The sequence below is a fragment of the Ixodes scapularis genome, unplaced genomic scaffold, assembly GCF_016920785.2.
Source record: "Ixodes scapularis isolate PalLabHiFi unplaced genomic scaffold, ASM1692078v2 PGA_scaffold44__24_contigs__length_19508400, whole genome shotgun sequence".
NCBI classification, from domain to species: domain Eukaryota; kingdom Metazoa; phylum Arthropoda; class Arachnida; order Ixodida; family Ixodidae; genus Ixodes; species Ixodes scapularis.
In genome coordinates this window covers 15,052,749-15,072,074 of record NW_024609873.1, presented here as the reverse complement: position 1 = coordinate 15,072,074, position 19,326 = coordinate 15,052,749, and the positions used below count along the sequence as shown (strand labels likewise).

Sequence of the window (19,326 nt, the reverse complement as noted above, 5' to 3'; positions counted from 1 at the left end):
GCCTAATAAAGATCCTTCACAGCCATCAAGTTACCGCCCAATCGCACTGACGAGCTGCCTCGGAAAAAAGTTTGAAAGGCTGATAAACAGGCGACTGGTTTATGTATTGGAACAACAGAGGGCCTTTGATAACAACCAGTGTGGATTCCGCCGAGGTCGTTCTACTCTCGATCACTTAGTACGCTTGGAAACTGTGGTACGTGAGTCATTTGTAAACCGGCAGCACTGTGTCGCAGTGTTTTTCGATTTGGAGAAAGCATATGATACAGCGTGGAGACATGGGATTCTTCAAGATCTGTATACATGTAATATCCGTGGCCGTATGCTGCAATGCATAAGGGAATATCTAACAAGCAGGACTTTTCAAGTTCGTCTTGGCTCCAACCTATCCGATTCCTACGTGCAAGAAAATGGAGTCCCTCAAGGAGGAGTCTTGAGCGTGACTTTATTTGTGCTAAAAATGAATTCAATTGCGCGACTGCTACCTCCTTCTGTCTCATATTCCCTTTACGCTGATGATATACAGATCTCGTCTTCCTCTTGTAACCTTTCCAGGTGTGAACGCCAGTTGCAGATAGCCATAAACAAACTTTCCAAGTGGGCTGACAAAAATGGGTTTCGGTCCTCTGCATCCAAAACAGTCTGTGTGCCCTTTTCTTTGCGTCGTGGGCTGTCATTGGACCCATCACTGGATCTAAATGGAAACCCAGTACCTGTCAGGAAAGAGCACAGATTTCTTGGTGTCATATTTGATAAAAAGCTTAGTTTTATTTCACACCTGGAAGCTTTAAAACTAAATGTCTTCAGTCTATGAATCTTTTGAAAGTTCTATCTCACAAGTCATGGGGTTCTGACAGAAAATGTATTCTACGGTTGTACAATGCCCTTGTAAGATCTCGTCTTGACTATGGTGCGATAGTGTATGGATCGGCCCGGCCATCTGCCCTCAAGATGTTGGATCAAGTTCACCACCTGGGGTTGAGACTAGCAACTGGTGCTTTCCGAACATCCCCTGTCTCCAGTTTATATGCAGAAGCTAATGAGCTATCACTGAACAAACGACGAACCTATCTTAGCCTAACGTATGCTTTTAAGATTCTGGCTGACCCTCAACACCCTACTTATTCTTCCCTTACAAGGTCGAGGTTTTCCCGTCTCTTTAACAACAAGCCAAGTATTGTGACACCATTAAGCTCCCGCATTGAAGAACTTTGCACTTCACTGCATCTTTCATTGGACCAGGTCGGCCTCATTCGAAATGTCGACGACCGTATTCCACCCTGGAAGACACTGCCAGTTACCTGTGACTGGTCACTCACAAAATTTAACAAACATGGCATTTCCCATGTTGTAACACTGCAAGAGTTTTGTGAAGTACAAATCAAGTTTGATGGTTATCTTCATGTTTACACAGACGGCGCCAAGACTTCATCTTTCGTTGGCTGCGCTGTGTATTCAGAACGCTTCTCTAAAGTTAAGCGACTTAATTCGTTTGCCAGCATTTTTACTGCAGAACTCTATGCAGTATCAATGGCAATAGACTACATTGTACATAAGAAAATAACTAGGGCTGTTCTTTTTGTTGATTCTCAAAGTATGATTGTTGCAGTTTGCTCTGTTAAAGACACTAAAAACATGCTTGTACAACAAATTCAGAGTAAACTCAACGCTGCTCTACATGATGGTCAAAGCATAACATTTTGTTGGGTACCTAGTCACGTTGGCATAGAGGGCAACGAGAAGGCCGACAGGCTTGCAGGGTCTGTGGGAAACCTTGTCCAATCGTCTTTCTGTTTACCATATCAGGATATAAAGCCTTTAGTAAAGTCATCACTTTTTCGTTGTTGGCAGTTGGAATGGGACAGGGAGTGCGAAAACAAGCTCCAGGTTACCAAGCCTGTTCTTGGAGCTTGAGAAAGCTCTTCATGCAAGAGTCGTCTTTATGAAACCTTGCTGTGCCGTCTAAGAATTGGGCATTCTTTTATCACTCATAAGTACCTACTTTGGGGGGAAGATCCTTCTGTCTGTGATCAGTGTGGTGATACTCTTACAATTTTACATATTTTGTGGTCCTGTCCCGCTGTGGAGCCCAAGCATCGTATTTATTTTCCCGATTTGTTTCAAGAACAGATCCCGTTTCATCCGGCCCTCCTGCTGGGGGAGAATCCCATAGTCCCTTTTAGCAGGGTAATAGACTTTCTTACTAGCATTGGCATTTTATACCAAATATAGCTTTACCAAATCCTAGGTTGCACTTTGGTAAAACCCTCATCAAAGCATGCTGATGGTTACTATCGATTGGCGCAGATGGCCTCGTAGCTCTTGCGCCATTAAACCCCCAAAATCATCACCAGCAGCGCCCCCGCCGGCTCCACAGCTTCCGTGACAATGCGTCTACGTTGCTGTGCTTTTCTCTGAGTGTTATCTCTGAGGCACGTCCGCGTTGACCTTGAGCGTACTTCAGGTTTCCGTGACGAAGCATCTGCGTTGCTGTGCCTTTGGCCAATGGCACTGTAGGTGCCCTTTCGCTGAGCGAATATCAACTTAGGTGCCGTCTTTCACTGCTAGAGAAGAAGCCGGCTTCGCTCCATGGGACAGTTAATGCTTTCGTATTAATACCCCCTAGTCAAAAATACACCAAGCCGAGGGCCGCTGTGACTTGATGTGACACCAGACTTTTTCACAGATGTGATTTAGGACTTTTTTACACCAGCGATCTGGGGCCCTAAGCTGCTGGACGGCGGCGAGAAGCGGCGAGAAAACTTGCCGAGGCGCCGACCGCCGTGATTGGTCGGCGCCGCGACTGACCTTGGAGCCGGCAACTCCCTAGACGCTGACGTCACCGTGGCGCGGACAGAGTCGCCCATTTTGAAAACACAATCTCGCCGCCGAATTCCCCGTGACGTCATAGTGATGTCACGGTGACTCGCCGCCAGTTCGGAAAGCGCGCCCGGTTGGAGAGGGGCGAGCAGTGGCGAGATCGAGCGAGAAGCGAAGATGCCGGCGTATGAGTTGCTATACTTGTGGTTTCGCCGACGACGGCGTTTTTTCACGCACGTCGACGCGTTTGTTATGGACGATGACGAGTGCCGCCGGCACTACCGACTGTCTGAGAGCATCGTGCGGTGGCTCTGCGACGAACTTCAAGACGACGCGGCCTTGAGGCGGCAGCGACGCGCAAGGACGGTGATGACGGTGGAGCAGCAGGTGCTTTGTGCGCTGCGATTCTACGCCACTGGAAGCTACCAGGGGCAAGTGGCCAGCGACCGGCACCTCGCTGTTCACCAGACCACCGTCAGCGCTTGTGTTCGCGCCGTGTCTACGGTCATCGTGCGCCGCCTCGGTCCCCGGTGGATCGCCTTCCCCGAGACCGCGGATGAACGGGCGGCGACGCAAGAAGCCTTCCTTCGTCGCGGTTCCTTACCCGGAGTCGTCGGGTGCGTCGACGGCACCTTCGTCGCCATCAATTGACCCTCTAAGTACGACCCTACCGTGACGAAGGCGCTCTACTGGTGTAGAAAACAGTACTACGCCCTGAACGTCATGGTGGTAAGTACAATATAATTTCCAGTTCGCGTTGATCCCAGACGCACACGAAGTGAATACCAAATCGTATTTACGCCGATAGAGTTCGGTCTCGTATAAAACGAATATCTGAAGTTGGAGCATAACTTAGTGGGAAGGTGTCTCCTGTCACGGAGCGGACCCGGGTTCAATTCAGAAAGGGGGCATACTGTTTTGGCGATGTTTAAGACATTTCATTTTTTACAATTATAGGCGAAAAAAAAAAGTTGTCGACGAAACTTTGCTGAATTAAATAGTATGGACTCCCTTTCCGGAGGCGTGCAATGACGGACAGTGGAGCTTGAGTTGCCGGCTGGATACCGCGAAGCAGCGTGTACGGGGGACGAACTGGGTTGATAGTTTTGTAATGAGCAGCCACAGACTGGTCGCTGCAAAGTGGAGTGAACGCAAAGGGGAGGGGGGGGGAGGTTGGTGGGGTTGGTTAACACGTTTCACAGTGATACACGCGCCGTCCGAAAAGGGTGATTTAAATGGCATGATCCCTCCGCGTCGTGCGTATGGCCATCTCCGGTCAAGGTGCACGACGTCGTGCTATTATAGCCTTACTCTTTTTCGTAAGTGTTCTGACCAGGGACATTCCCGAGTCGAATATGTTCGTGCCTCCGGTAGACGCAGTGGCGTAGCCAGGAATTTTTTTCAATAGGGAAGGGGGGAAGGTGCTTGGGATGTCCATGACTTGGGGGGCGGAGCGGTGGAAGGCTCTAAATGTGTGTGTATATTATAGGGTCGGCTGGGGGGGAACGTGCTGAAATCCCAAAAGCCTCCCTCCTGGCTATGCCACTCGGTAGACCTGGTGCTATTCAAACTTGTCCAGGAACACTTGTATGACAAGAAAGCGACCTGTAAAAATTGAGGAATGTATGCGACAACTGTACAAACTGTGCGCCAGCATCTGTCCTACCTCCCTCTGAGTGCCCTCTTTATTCTAGGTGTCTGACGCCGACCTGCGTATCCTGGCCATCGACCCAAGGATGCCCGGCTCAACCCACAACTCATATGTGTGGAGGCGTTCGTGGGTGCGCCAAGAGTGCGTTGCTGGCCATCTTGTCAGGCACAATGAGTACCTGCTTGGTGAGTGATCTTAACACAGCACCGTGAGGGCCCGTTCAGACACTTGCAGCCAAGTATGACCAAATGAGACAAGACCGGTTTTTAAACCTCTTACTACCGGATGCATTGCTGCGGAGCTAGTCCTAAGCCATCACTAGAAGCTTAAAAACCGGTCTTGTCTCAGTCGGTTGTAGTTAAACGCAAGTGTATGGACAGACCTTAATGTTTCAGTCAAAGGCGACCACCATTTAAGTCAAGTCAAGGGTTGTGGAGAAATTTTAGTGCTTGAGATACAGGATTAGCCTCATAAGCACACCAATGTTGGACCTACATTGGGCAAACAATGGCAAACGCCGGCTTCGGAGGTTGGTCCAACATTGGTATTCTGGCCGAGCGCAACTTCTTACAATGTTGGCCCAGCCATTGGCACCAACGTTGGGCCATCGTTCAACCAATGTTCCAGCCATCATTGGCACCAACGTTGGGCCATCGTTTAACCAACCTTCCAGCCGTCATTGGCGCCAACGTTGGGCCATCGTTCAACCAATGATCCAGCCATCATTGGCACCTTTTTCAGGCCATCGTTAAATCAATATTTCAGCCATCGTTGGCATCCACACTATGTCATTGGCTATGCCAATTTTGGCTTTCACACTAATTCAATGGCTATGCCATCATTGGTATACAAGTCCAATCATTGAATGGGCCGTTATCGGCAGTCAATGATGATTCATTGGCATGTCCCAGTGTTAATGCCATATCTTTAATGCTGGCTATACAATGATGGCGATGTGTTTAAATCCTGGTTATTCCAACATTGGGTTTTAAGAACCCCTGGCCTTTTTCTTATTAGCAGCCCACTGCAAGAAAAACATTCTGGGCCAAAATGGCAAGGTCCTCCTATGCTTTGTCTGTGCACTATTTTATCTGGCGAGCAAATGACTAATTCAAGATCAATTAATACTTTTTTTTTGAACTTTTATTGAAAGAGGCTGGGGAGGAAGCTCAGCGGGGAGCCTATGCCTGGTCCTTGTGAAGGTCTTGGGGCGAGTCCTGGGACTGGGGAGCCATTACGGCTTCCGAACGCCTCTTTCCGCAGCCTCCCCTGTCGCAAGACCCTGGAAGCCACTTCAGCACCATTTTTAAGCTGCCGATTCTTCAATTGTTAGCTTCGCACTGATGGCATCTACGAAAAGATCCAAATGTCAAAGATCAACGCTTTCAAACCCACATTGGTCTTAGTAAAGCACACTCCCAAGCAGCACTTCAACAAATGTTAAGGTTTTAGTGTCCCCCAAAAAGTCCCTCGCTCCCGACTTTTCAGTCCTTGCGGCGTAGCACCCGTGGTAGCCGATGATCAGGGGTCTACGACGTCAGGGCCGAGGTCCGGACGTAGTGACGAGGCAGTTGACCGATGGCCGAAGGCTTGAACCCAGGTAGCACACTTGCTTGGTTTAGCTGGGGCCAGGGTTGGTACTTAGTTGTGATAGCTTGGCCACGACTGCCCAGCCATTTACGTCTGTATGCCAGCCTGCCGTTCACAGTCTTTCCTTGCTCCAGAAAGCCACGGAACTGCCAGGGAACGCCTTCCCTGGCTGACCAATCAATTTCCTTGGTCATTGATGGCCAGTGTAAACAGGCTGCTGCCAGTTTTTGATGTACCCTGGCAGTCTATTGATTTTCCTCGGTCAGAGATGGCCAGGGTAGCAATGCCTCTGCCAAGCTTTGGGGTTTCATGGTAGTTCGCAGGATTTCTCTGGTCCGCTCAACACAAGCAACAGCCAATATTCGGGCATGGTGCCGGATCGAAGATAGGGTGAGCCAAGGAATGTCAGGGAATTACCGCTATGCAATGTTCCGTGGCTCAAGCTCGTATCTTATCGGACCCAGAATGCCCGCTGAAAGCCACAGCTACTCGACAGTTCGTTTAACTTTGTCCATCTTTTTTTTTTTTAAATTCGTATGAGCGTTCTCATAACATATTTTGGTGCTTTGTGGCAAGAGCCTTCGCACTAGAAAGTGACGTTTGAGTGCAAGAAATCTGTTTTAGCTTGAGACATAAAAAGAACACGTTTTCCCCATTGAAAAAGAAAAAAAAAACTATTTGAAAACAGTTTGGATATGAACAGGCCAAACCCGAAATGAACTGGTTGTAGTGGAATTGTACCGGACAAATTGTAAATAAAACTATCGATATTGGTCGCACTCGAACTTTATAACTTTCCCGCTTTTTACCGCGACCTTTATCTACCCTGCCTTGCACGGAGAAGCCGCTCCAAGCGCAAGTGCCCGAGGCGGGGTGCCTGGAAAAGCGCGGGAAAGATCCCGCACCCTCCAGATGAATCACGCGCCTGAAATGCGCCAGCGCCCCGGGACCGGGGATGAGGCAGTCTCCCCGCGCGCAGCGGCCATGCCTTGAAAGAGCAGAGCTGCTCACGTGCAAGGACAGGGAGCGCGCGGGCCAATCAGCGCGGCCCTCGCGTCCGCTCGAAGCGCCAGTTTTGAGACGGCGGCAGCGCAGTTCCAAAAAGCAAACAAAAAAAAAAAAAAGGAAAGAAAACCGGATCTGGCGTGAGTGGCGCGAACTGGTCTTTGTTCGCGCTGCTGTTCTGCTTGGGGAGGTTACAAGTTGCTGTGTTTGAATAAGATAGTTTGCCGGTGCCTTGAGTGCTGCCTCTGCCGATGGTTCCTGTGGCTGATGACGTCCTCCGCCTGAGTTCCACTCGCTCGTGGGCGAAATGGCTGCATCCCAGAACGGCGTGTTCGGAATTCGCTCCGTCCTGATTGCAGCGCGGGCACTGGCTGTCTCTGTCTCGGCGCCAGCGAGTCAGGTAAGCAGGCTCGACCATTTGGATTCATCTTCATAATCAGGGTCATGTGAAACCGAACCTTTTTGCAACCCCATTTGGAACAGCCATGCTAGTAATACAACCGCCAGCTTCAGAGATCCTCTACCGCAGTGGTTAACCGCTGTGGCAGAGGATCCTGCTGTTGTTGCCCCTTCCTGCCTTCCTAGTCTGTCGTCCGCTATGCAACGTAAAGGCTGAACCGCATGTAAAACCGCATGTAAGCGATTAAGCGAGCGACGAGAGTCAGTGACGAGCGGCGGAGATTTCCCGCGGTCGCTTGTCGCATCGCTCGGTTTTTGGATTTCTAGAAATCGTCGCTCATCGCCTTGGTCGCTTGCTCCCGTCGCTTTCATGCGGTTTGCCGCGTCGCGCGAGTGACCGAGCGAGTGACCGAGCGACAGTGAAGCGGATCGTCGTCGCTTGTGTCGTGGCTCGTCAAATCTCTTACATGCGGTTTCTACGTAATTGCCGCGAGACTGACGCCACATGTACGATTGGCACACGCTTCCATATTCCCTCTCATACTGTTTATGATAGTGAATATTTTTTATTAGTGGCATTAGTTACATACCGTTTTTGAACAGACGGGTGCAAAAAGAATCTGCCAATGTCTAATTACTGATGTTTATTCTTTTTTTTCGGATGCCTTGCGGTACTATGTTAGCCACCACCGGAACCCCGACACTCCAGAAGATGTGGAGAATCTCGCCAACCGCCTGGGACACATAAATAACATCATGCCAATTTTTTTAGCATTGTACATATGTTTTTATGTTTATTTTTGCAGCCTGCAGTATGTATTTTTGTGGAAATAAATTGAATTTCATTAATTTACGACGTGTGTTGTCAATATGACCAGTTAATCTGGTTTAACTGCATGGTGAATTTCTATTGTCGAGCCAAGCTTGGCTGACCACCCGGTCAGTAACCTGGCCCATGCTCTATATACAATAAAGAGCCAAGCTTGCGGTACCACTGAGCTTCCCGCCTGGTCCAGGCCGTAATTCCAGTGGTGAGCCAGTCCATGGCTACACAGGGAACTGCCGGTGGTCGCCAGACTGGCATACCAGGATGGGGCTGCCTAGCGCCATGGTGCAAAACAATCTAGGCCCACTGAAACTTCCCTGGCTACCCAATCTGGCTCAAGCTTGAGCCGGTCGTAATGTGCTGCTTGGGAATCAGGCCCCGTACGCCGGTGGCAGCCTATGACCAGGTGTCCGCCAAGGTCTGGGCCGAAGGACGTAGCGACGAGGCAGTTGGGCGTTGGCCGAAGACTAGAGTCAGGCCCAGAACGTCTGTGGCACGGAGTGGCAGCGGGTGTTCAACTGCGCCACGCATGCAGTCTTGTCTACCTCCGGAAGGTTGGCGCCCGGACTGCGTGAGAAGTGGGTTGTGGGTCGGGCCTCTTGAAGTCTGGTCACGCCGACGGCGGTCCGGCCTGGTCGCATCTGCACCGTCCTTTGTCAACCGCCCGAATCCCCTCTCGCGCTCCTCGCATGCCCCCACCTCGTCTTCTTCTTTCTCGTCCTCTTCGGCTGGTCGCGGGATCGCTCATCACACCAGACTAAGCCAATCAATTACCAACGTTGGTAGGCCACTGGCTAAGACAGGCAATTGGTGGCCACCTTAAACCAATCGATTGCCAACTTTGGTAACCCGTTGGCTCTATTACAGCTTATATTTCTGAGGGCGTTGTCACTACCGTAGTCAGTACTGCAGTTTCCGTATTTTGTATGCACTTTGAAGTCATTTTTGAGCAAGCAGGCATAGTGCTCAGCTTCTTCTGTTATATGTTGCGTGATAACCTTTCTTTGCAGATTGAAATGCGCATCAGCTTTATGTCACCTCCTACCTCAAACACAGGGTGTTCGAGATGTTAATTCAACGCAATTTTTTATTCGTGAAGACATGTAATTGCTTAATCAGTCGCGGAATATTTGTTTAAGGTTTTATTTTTTGCTAAAATTATTAGTGCTTTTTATTTATTTTTTTAATTTTGTCCGGTTCAGTCTGAATTATAGGCCGAGTTTTTCGGCTCAGCAAAGCGGGTTGCCTTGAGATTTTCAAGATCTCATACAGCTGACAATACACCCGTGTCCTAGGTTGGGGAGGCGGGTGGAAATTTCGGGGTCGAACCCTGCCTCCCCTCCCCCTCTTTGGAAAGGTTTTCCGGCTGCGTCGCTAAATGGGCATAAGAGAAGAGGCACTATGCTTTTTGCCGTATAAACATATACACAAATCGAAGGAAGCGTGCATTTTGTATTTCGTGTGGAACTTACTAAGCATAACTATCAGTTTTGGGAAGACACGTGTTAGTTATAGTCGGTGACAGGTGGTAGAAGCTCCTCCCATTTCTTTCCATATTTGTAGATCGAAAGATCAGGAGGATTCGACCTCCTTCCCAGCGTTTATTTTCAACCTGTCACCGAACACGGTTTTTTTCTCCGTGGACGTTCAAACTTGCTACAGCTCGCACTGCATACAACGTTCTAATTCAGTTGCTAACTTGCTCTGCGTGTGAAAACAGAAGAATCGTTCCCCCCGGAGGCATAGCTAGAGATTGTTTTCGTGCGCAATCAGCACATTAAAAGAACTAAGCCAATTATATATAACATTGGTAAGCCACTGGCTAAGACAGGCCAATGTTGCCCAGCCTAAGTCAATCGATTACCAATGTCGGTAATTGATTGGCTTAAGCTGGCCAACATTGGCCTGTCTTAGCCAATCGATTACCAATGATGGCAACTCATTGGCTAACATAGACCAATGTTGGTCAGCCTAAGCCAATTGATTACCAATGTTCGTAACCATTTGGCTAAGACAGGCCAATGTTGGCCAACCTAAGCCAACCAATTGCCAACATTGCTAGGCCGTTGGCTGAGGTTGGCCAATGTTGGCCAGTCTAAACCAATCGATTGCCAACGTTGGCAAGCCATTGGCTGAGGTAGGCCAATGTTGGCCAGCCTAAGCCAATCGATTATTAACGTTGGTGAGCCGTTGGGCAAGTCAGGCCAACGTTGGCCAGTATATTCCAGTGCACCACCAATATTGGTTTTACGATGGCCACATTGGCCCAATATTGGACAATTGTTTGTCAATTAAATGCCAATGTTGGCCCGACGTCGTGTGCTGTCTGGGAGAACATGCATTAGCAGTTTCAAAATATATTTGTTATGAAACACATACTTTTCACTAGTAGGAAGTTTTAGTAGAGCATTCTATACCTCCAAGAACGACACACTATAGATCGATACGACGCCCGCACAAAGGCGTCAGCAGACTACTGGGTATTGTTTGCGGACTTACTGCAGCAATTGACTAAAACTAAATAATACCCGTTGATTGGTTGTTGTGAAAGCATTCTCCTCAAATGATACTAGTGAGGGACTATATACATGATCAGTAGCACTTGTGCAAAGTGTAGGGAGTGGTTCAGATGTCTAAGAAACAGTCATACTTCTTTCCATACAGGCGACAGTGGGTACCCCCTGGAGCCCTGGCTGCTGACTCCTGTGCCTGGGCGGCCAGCACTTGGCACACCGGCTGGGCAATACAATCAGGCCCACGCCTCCATGTGGGCAGTCGTGGAGCGCTGAATTGGACTGCTGAAGAGCAGGTTCCGGTGCTTGCACAGGCACCGGACCCTTTACCATTATCCGACGATCGCCGGCACAATCGTGGCAGCCTGTGTGGTGCTCCACAATGTCTGCCTCTGCTCAGGGGAGGCCGAGCCAGAGCCACAGTCAGACTCAGACAGCAGTTCTGACAAGGACAATGATGAAGAAGAAAGCGCTGACGCAGCTCGCGAGCGGAGAGGCCTCCAGTCAAGGCGTCTCTACAGTCAGGGCAAGGCTGTGCGGGACCGCCTTGTGCTTCTGCCGAGCACAACCCACCTGCAGCGCGTCCGTGAACGACTGCGTTGCACCCGTCGTCACCGCCAGCACCAGTGATGCACTGTAACTCGTCACCGGGGCCCCTTTGAATTGTGTGTGTGCGTGTGTGTTTGTACAGTGGCGTGGATGTTGTGCCGCAGCCATTTTGGACTTCGTCTGCGCTTGTGTACAGTGATGTGGATGTGCCAGAGTGATCTTGTACCTTCTTTGTGCATGTGTACAGTGTGGTGGGTGTTATGCCAGAGCCATTTTGGACTCCGTGTGTGCGTGTGCTGCGCCTTGAATGTGCCGAAGCCATTTTGGAGTCTGTGTCAGTGTGTACAGTGCTGTGGATGTTGTGCCGGAGAGAGCTTGTTGGGACTCTGTGTGTGTGCATAGGGAAGGTGTTCTAATGTTTCGGGTGTAAGTACCACAGGCTTGAATGCATGTGCACGTGTAGTGCTTTTGAATTCTGTTCAGTGCTTTGGGCACAAACTCCACAGGTCTGGATTGTGTGGGGTACGTGTAGTGTTTTTTTACTTCTTTTCAATGTTTTGAGTGCATGCTCCACAGGTCTGGATTGCATGGGGCACATGTACCATTTTTCACATGTGTTCAACGTTTTGGGTGCATATTCCACAGGTGTGGATTGCATGAGGCACATGTAGCATTTCTTACTTGTGTCCAATCTCTTGGGCACAAACTCCTCAGGTCTAACTGGCGTGTAAGCTTGTAGTGCTTTTGACTTGTATTCATTGCTTTGGTCGCAAAGTCCGCAGGTCAGGATTGCATGTGCACGTGTAGCGCTTTTGAATTCTGTCCTATGCTTTGGGTGCAAACTCCACAGGTCTGGATGCAAGTACACGTGTAGTACTTTTGAATTGTATCTATTGTTTTGGGTGCAAGCTTCACAGGTCTGGATTGCATGGACACGTGTAGTGCTTCCAACTTGTGTTTAATGTTTTGGTCGCAAGCTCCACATGTTCCTGGATTGCATGGGCACTTGTAATGCTTTTTAATTTCTGCTGTGGCACTTGCAGCTTTTTTCTGGAGATCGGCTGATGAAGGTCCCTGACACAGTAATGATAGGATTGCAAAGGATGTTTGCAAGAAATAACAAGTAGTGCCGTTCAAAGTAATTCTGCCCACTATGTTGCTTCTTTTAGGTGGTGCACCGTGGCTGGGTGTGGTTAACTTTGGTCTCAACTTATCTGAGTGAGGAACCTCATTTAACCTTGCCATATCTAGCAGATGCCAACAGGCAAAAATGTTCTTGCTACTAAATGTGCATTTTTTTAGATTTTTCACCATACTATTGGGTTTGAATGGCATGCAAACACCAGAGCCCGTGGCCGTCAACAGATGCTGCACCTGCAGGAGGCATCCGAAAACTAATAAAACTTTGGGGTGCAGAATAGAGCGCCGCGAGTGGGTGCGTCCTATTTCGATGTGCTTGGGCCTTGCCCAGCACAACCCAAGCGTCCACACTGCACCGGTGTTCTGCTGGAAGTTCCGTCATTGTTCGCATTTCATTCAAACCCGATAGGACAGTCACTGCGTTTGATTCCGATTTCCCATATTCCTTGCATGTGTTGCGAGATATGTAGTATTTTGGAGCAGATGCTTAGGTGTGTGCAGTCCACAGATCTTATGGTTGTCAGTCCCTATCTCTGAATTAATTTGACATAAACAAATTCATGGCAAAGAGGTTCCGGGTGAGGATTCGCCACAGTCGGGTGCTTGTGCGACTCATAGAGTATGCTGTTCGAAAACATGAATAATAGCGGTGTGTATATAGCCACAACGCTTAATAAAAGAAGTGTTTTTTTGCCTTGTTGCTACGAAAGGAGGACATATTCAGCCGGTGGCCAGGAATGAGGAACCGCTGATTGCTACTTGTGTTTTTTTCAAAAGACGCTATGTCGCATTATTGGCTATTTTCATCACATGTTTTTGAACCCACTTTCACGGCTTCGTCTTAAGACGGCCAGGTGCTGTTTATATTTCATTCGCTTGAAGTGGTCGGTAAGCGAACCTGCCTCCACAATGTTTTAATCTAGCCGATAGATGTCGTCGATTTTGCAGGTGTCACCAGTAATACACTAGCCTCTTTCACATAATGCTACAACCTTGTGTACACATTTTAGGGGCCAGAGTTACGTTATGAAAATAACCATCATGCACTGTGAGAACAAAATAAAATGGCTCCATCTTGTACAACAGAAGTTTATAACCATTCCATTGTAACAATTACCATCTTGTGACATAAATATTTACATTGGTCTGCTGAAAAAAATGTACTTCTTGTGATTGAAATATTATGTACATTAAAAGGAAAAACGAAACATTAAAGCCACGCCTTGGTGAACGAAAATAGATTTAAAAATAATAAATAAAAGAAAAGCTGCCAGGAGGCAGCTTAGTCCAGAGGCGGCGCAGTGGGGGGCCTGCAGGGCAGAAGCAGGCATGGCTGCCGGGTGGCCGAGGTCATCAGGACCAGCAGCAGGAGCAGCAGTGTCAGCTGCCGGATAGCCGAGATTTGCTGGAATGGCGAAAGTTTCGAATGATGACCATTCCAACTACAGATCACCCATATTGAATAATTGCAGAACATACTTCAGTTGGCGTTGTGTTTCAAGCCATCTACATATTCATAATGGAACAGCACACATTTTACAAGGACAGAGGAAGGAACCGGACAGGACAAGCGCTGACTAACAACTGAAAGGTTTATTATCAGGAAATCAACCTAAAGTCTCGCTTGCTGTGGGCTAGAATCTCAGGAGAACTAAAATATTTTCACTCAGAGTACAGCATGCTCCTCGGAAGGAGATAGCAACTTCTATCACGATGACTAAATAAACGCTGGGAAATATCACTTAATTATGTTCCTTGAAAGCAGTTGTGAATATATATATATATATATATATATATATATATATATATATATATATATATATATATATATATATATATATATATATATATATATATATATATAAGTAGAGTGAAAATTACGAACGTTTAATGCTCCGAGGGTTATATATGCACTCTTTTGTTATGTGTGTACATATGTGTTCCCTGTTGAACTCTGACCTTTATGCAGAGCACCACCTGATTGTTCTGGAACTGTTACGTGCCTGTGACGATTATTACGGGTGGAAGAAGAAAAGAAGCGAAAGGGAACGAGCGCGTTCCAGAGAACGGCGAGCGCGAGCAGAGAACGGCGAGCGCGAGAAGAGAACGGCGGGCGCGAGAGGAAAAGGAGCGGTGAAAGCCAGGGTCGGGCCGCGACGCACGGCGACGACCAGAGCTCGGAGGGAGGACCAGCCGCTACGGACGGCGACGCTTGCTACGAGCAACTCCACGGGGAGTACGAGACACCGGCTTCCGCATCATCACATCAAGCGGCGACGCTCCGCAAGGCACCGAGGAGAAAGACTTGAACCTAAGGCAAGGACGGTAGCGGGAACGGGCTATGAGTGCGTTGACGTGACTTTGACTGCCTTCAGTGTTTTGCTTTTCTTATTGCTAATTCTTTTCCTATTGCATCGCTTCTGACAGGTTCTTATATTCATTCTTGTAAATATATAATTTCTTTTCTTGATCCTCTCATGGGCGTCGTTTCTCTCTTTTCCCGATTGACGATGACAATTTGGCGAGCCTGCCAGGATTCCATTAATCCACTAGCCTGATCTCGTTGGTCCGGAGGAGAGCTCGCGACCATGACTGGGTCCGGGGTTGTAGAGATTGATAAATTGATGGCGGCTGGAAGGGAACTAGGATACACTGGAGAGGAGCTGAAGGTCTGCGTTGAGAGGGAGAAAAATATTCAAAGAGAGGAAAGGCTGCAGGCACGGGAGGCGGCAAGAGAAGAGCACGCGGCGCAAGAACGCGCATGTCAAGCGGAATGTGTCCGAATGGATAAGGAGCGGGAAGTTCTACAACTCAGAATCGCTGCCCAGGAAAGAGGAAATCGCGAAGTGCGAGGGGAAGGAGGAGAAGGCGGTTCGACTGGACCAAGTCATAGCGCCAGTCCACACAAACTGATACCGCAGTATAATCAGACGCGCGACGACCTTGACGCGTATTTGCAGAGGTTTAAGCGTACGGCCACAGGCCTCGGATGGCCACAAGACAAGTGGGCAACCACTTTAAGTCTTTGTCTCACAGGAGAAGCCCTGACGGTGGTCGGTCGCATGACCCCTGCGGATACGATGGATTATACAAAGATGAAACTGGCGCTGCTTCAAAGATTCCGGTACACAGAAGAAGGTTATCGCGAAAGATTCCGTGAGGCGAAGCCCGGAGATGGGGAAACAAGAAAAGAGTTTGCAGCCAGGTTGACGGGGTATTTCGATAGGTGGATCGAAGTGGCAGGAGTCGAGAAGACTTTCGAGGCGCTCCGGGACCGAATGCTAATGGAGCAGTTCATGACAACTTGCGCTAGTAAGTTGATGGTCTTTCTCAAAGAAAGAGACTGCTTGACCCTAGATGACTTGGCTGAAAAAGCCGACGTCTTTCTAGAAGCAGAAACTCAGCCGAGCGCTTTGAAAGCGAAGGTGGAGGGACAAGAACCGAAAACCAGTGCAAGTACAGTCCCTAAAGCTTTAAGAGAGGACACACGGAGGATCCTCCTATGCTTTTTATGCAATAAGGTGGGACACAAAGCCGAGAATTGCAAGGGTCGCAATCAACAATACAAACCATCGACATGTTGGCACTGCGGCCGGATGGGACACAAGGCCGACAAATGCACTATGAGGGCTGGCGATAAACCACAAGCTTCTTGCCTGTGGACAGCCTCCGACGAAACGGCAGGCGAACCAGATGAGACCTACCTTACGTTAAAAAACAGCGACAAAATACCAGTGGTTAACGCAGCTGTAGGGACGCCACCCAAGTTTCTGGTAAAGAATATGCCTGTGGTCGAAGGCCGCATTGGCGAGAGAAGAGTTACGGTGCTTCGGGACACTGGCTGCAATACAGTAGTCGTAAGAAAGAACTTAGTGCCCGTTGGGTGCTAGACTGGAAACTGTAGTCCCGTATATTTACTGGACCGAACAGTGAAATACTTACCTGAGGCGGAAATTGTGATCAACACACCCTTTCTGGCAGGAAAAGTCGTGGCGAAGTGCATTGACGATCCCCTATACGACTTAGTGCTTGGCAACGTTCCACAAGTGAGAGATACCAAGGATCCGAACCCATATTGGGATTCCGATCAACAACGAAGTGACGAGATGAAGACACCTACTGTCCAGGGAGTTGGCCACCAGCTGGACAAGAGAGCTGAGGTACCAGAGAGGAAGGACCACAAAGAGGCCTCTCCGTACGACTCGGAAAACACGGACTTGGGACTGATAACTCCGCTTTCAAGTACCGCGGGAGTGGGAGAGTCGAGGAAGAAGAAGAGCGGGAACAAAGCGGAATCTCCACTGAATGTGCCACAGGTACCGATTCTCGAAACGACAGTCGAGGAGCTTTCAACAGAACAGAGGAACGATGCGTCCTCAAGGAAATGTTTCGACAAGGTCGGAAAGGTGGTAAAGAAACATAAGTGTCGTACGAAGTATGAAATGGTAATAAAGAACAACCTTCTTTTTCGGAGCTGTATATTTTCCACCGGGAGGAGTATAGAGCAGCTGGCTCTCCCAGCAAGATTTCGACCAACTGTCATGGCAATGGCACACGATGGTATCATGTCAGGCCACCAAGGCATGAAGAACACGCTAGCACTAACGGCTGAAGAGTTCTTTTGGCCGGGCATGCAGAGTGACATCAAGAGGTACGTGCGCTCCTGCGATGTATGCCAGCGCACGGTGCCAAAAGGCAGAGTAGGCAAAGCGCCTCTTTGGACAATGCCCGCCATCGAGACGCCATTCAAGAGGGTGTCGATCGACATCATCGGGCCGATCAACCCAACGGCGAGTTCGGGCAACCGATATATTCTGACCATGGTGGACGTCGCCAAAAGGTACCCGGATGCTATTCCATTAAGAAGCATCGGCACGGAGAAAGTGGCAGAAGCCTTGGTGGAAATGTTCTCTAGGTATGGAATCCCGAATGAGGTTTTTAGCGATAGAGGTTCCTGCTTCACGCCGGACGTCATGAAAGAGGTAAGCCGGCTGCTGTCCATAAAGCATCTCATGACTACACCCTACCATCCGATGGGGAACGGGTTGGTGGAACGATTTAATGGAACCATCAAACAGATGATTAGAAGAATGTCTCAAGAAAGGCCTAAGGACTGGGACAGGTACCTACCGGCACTACTGTTCGCCTACAGGGAAGTGCCACAGGCAAGCCTGAAGTTTTCACCATTTGACCTACTATACGGCCGAAGAGTTCGCGGACCTTTGGCCATCCTTAAGGAGATCTGGTCCAACGAGACGCTCGAAGACGACGTGAGGACGTCCTACGGTCACGTACTCGAGCTAAGAGAGAAACTACAAAGAACATGTGAGTTGGCTTACCACTTCTTGGAAGAGGCCAAGATCAAGTACAAGGAGCACTATGACAAAAAGAGCGTAAACCGCCAACTGAAAGAAGGGGACTTGGCCCTCATTCTCCTACCGAGCGACCACAACAAGTTAATATTGCAGTGGAAAGGACCATTTGTAGTATCCTGCAAAATGAACGAAGTGGACTACGAGCTCGATGTTGGAGGACGCAAGAAGGTGTTCCAGGTGAACATGCTCAAGAGATACCAAGAGAGGGTCGAGGTCGAACGGGGGCAGCCAAGCTGCAGTGCGGCAACGCAGGAACTTGGCGAGGCTACACTTGCTGGAGAGGCCAACAAGGCATCGACGCCTGATAACGTGATTGCACATGACTGGAAAGATGTCACGGTCAACGATGACCTGGATGATGATACAAAGATGAGGTGTGGAGGTTGATTGAACAGTATAAGAGCATATTTTCAGATCTTCCAGGTCAGACTAACTTGATCACGGGCGACCTGAAATTGACAACCGAAGAGCCTGTGCGGGTAAGGCAACATGCGTGGCGATTTTCCGTCCAAGAGACAGTCGAACGTAGATTTCGGAAAGGCTCCCACTGGGTGTTATTGAACGGTGCACGTCACCGTATAATGCGCCGGTTGTAATTGTTAGAAAGAAAGACGGTTCTAACAGGTTTTGCGTTGATTACAGGAAGTTAAACGACGTGCTTAAGGATGACGCAGAGCCAATTCCAAGGGCGGACGTCACCTTCGCCAAGGTGGGCCGTAAGAACTTTTTCTCTAAGCTGGACCAAGCGAAGGGATACTGACAGATCCCGATGGAGGATTTGGCCAAGGAGAAGACAGCGTTCTCGTCGAGTAGCGGACTTTACCAGTTTAGGTTCATGCCTTTCGGGCTCAAGACTGCCTCTGCTACGTTCACCAGACTGATGAGAAAGTTGCTGCATGGAATTCCGGAGGCTCATCATTACATTTATGACATTCTCATCGCCTCGGATACGTGGACGCAACACATGAAAACTTTGCAGACCGTTTTTGATCGTTTGCAAGAAGCTAACATCATGGCTTGGCCGAAGAAATGCGAGATCGCATTTACAAAGACGACCTTCCTCGGTCATGAGTTGGGTGGAGGACGAGTCGCACCCCACGCGGAGATGCTTGGAAGGATACAAGACGCGCCAAGGCCGGTGACAAAACGTCAAGTGAAGTCGTTTCTCGGGCTGACCGGCTATTACCGCGATTTCGTCCCAAACTACGCGGATCTTGCTACACCACTGCTGGAGCTCACGAAGAAAGGAGAACGAAACCAAGTTGAATGGGGGTCAGCACAGGAGGAGTCGTTCGAGAGACTGAAGGACTGCTTATCGAGACCACCTATCCTGTTGGCGCCAGATCCCGACAAAGAATTCGTTTTGAGGACGGATGCATCTGATGCATGCCTGGGCGCAGTATTGCTCCAGGAAAGTGAAGGACTGCTGCATCCAGTGGGATATGCAAGCAGAACACT

At 49.0% G+C, this 19,326-nt stretch overlaps 1 protein-coding gene and 1 pseudogene across 1 annotated transcript; both read left to right on the top strand.

Annotated features, from left to right (window-relative positions):
* Nucleotides 1-3,036: 3,036 nt before the first annotated feature.
* On the top strand, nucleotides 3,037-11,434 carry LOC120836001 (annotated as a pseudogene).
* A 4,154-nt stretch (nucleotides 11,435-15,588) lies between these two features.
* Nucleotides 15,589-18,255, top strand: LOC120845268. The gene is made up of 2 exons (XM_040217103.1): nucleotides 15,589-16,300; nucleotides 16,475-18,255. Exons 1-2 carry the CDS (start codon nucleotides 15,589-15,591, stop codon nucleotides 18,253-18,255), a joined length of 2,493 nt encoding a protein of 830 aa, XP_040073037.1.
* The last annotated feature ends 1,071 nt before the right edge of the window (nucleotides 18,256-19,326 follow it).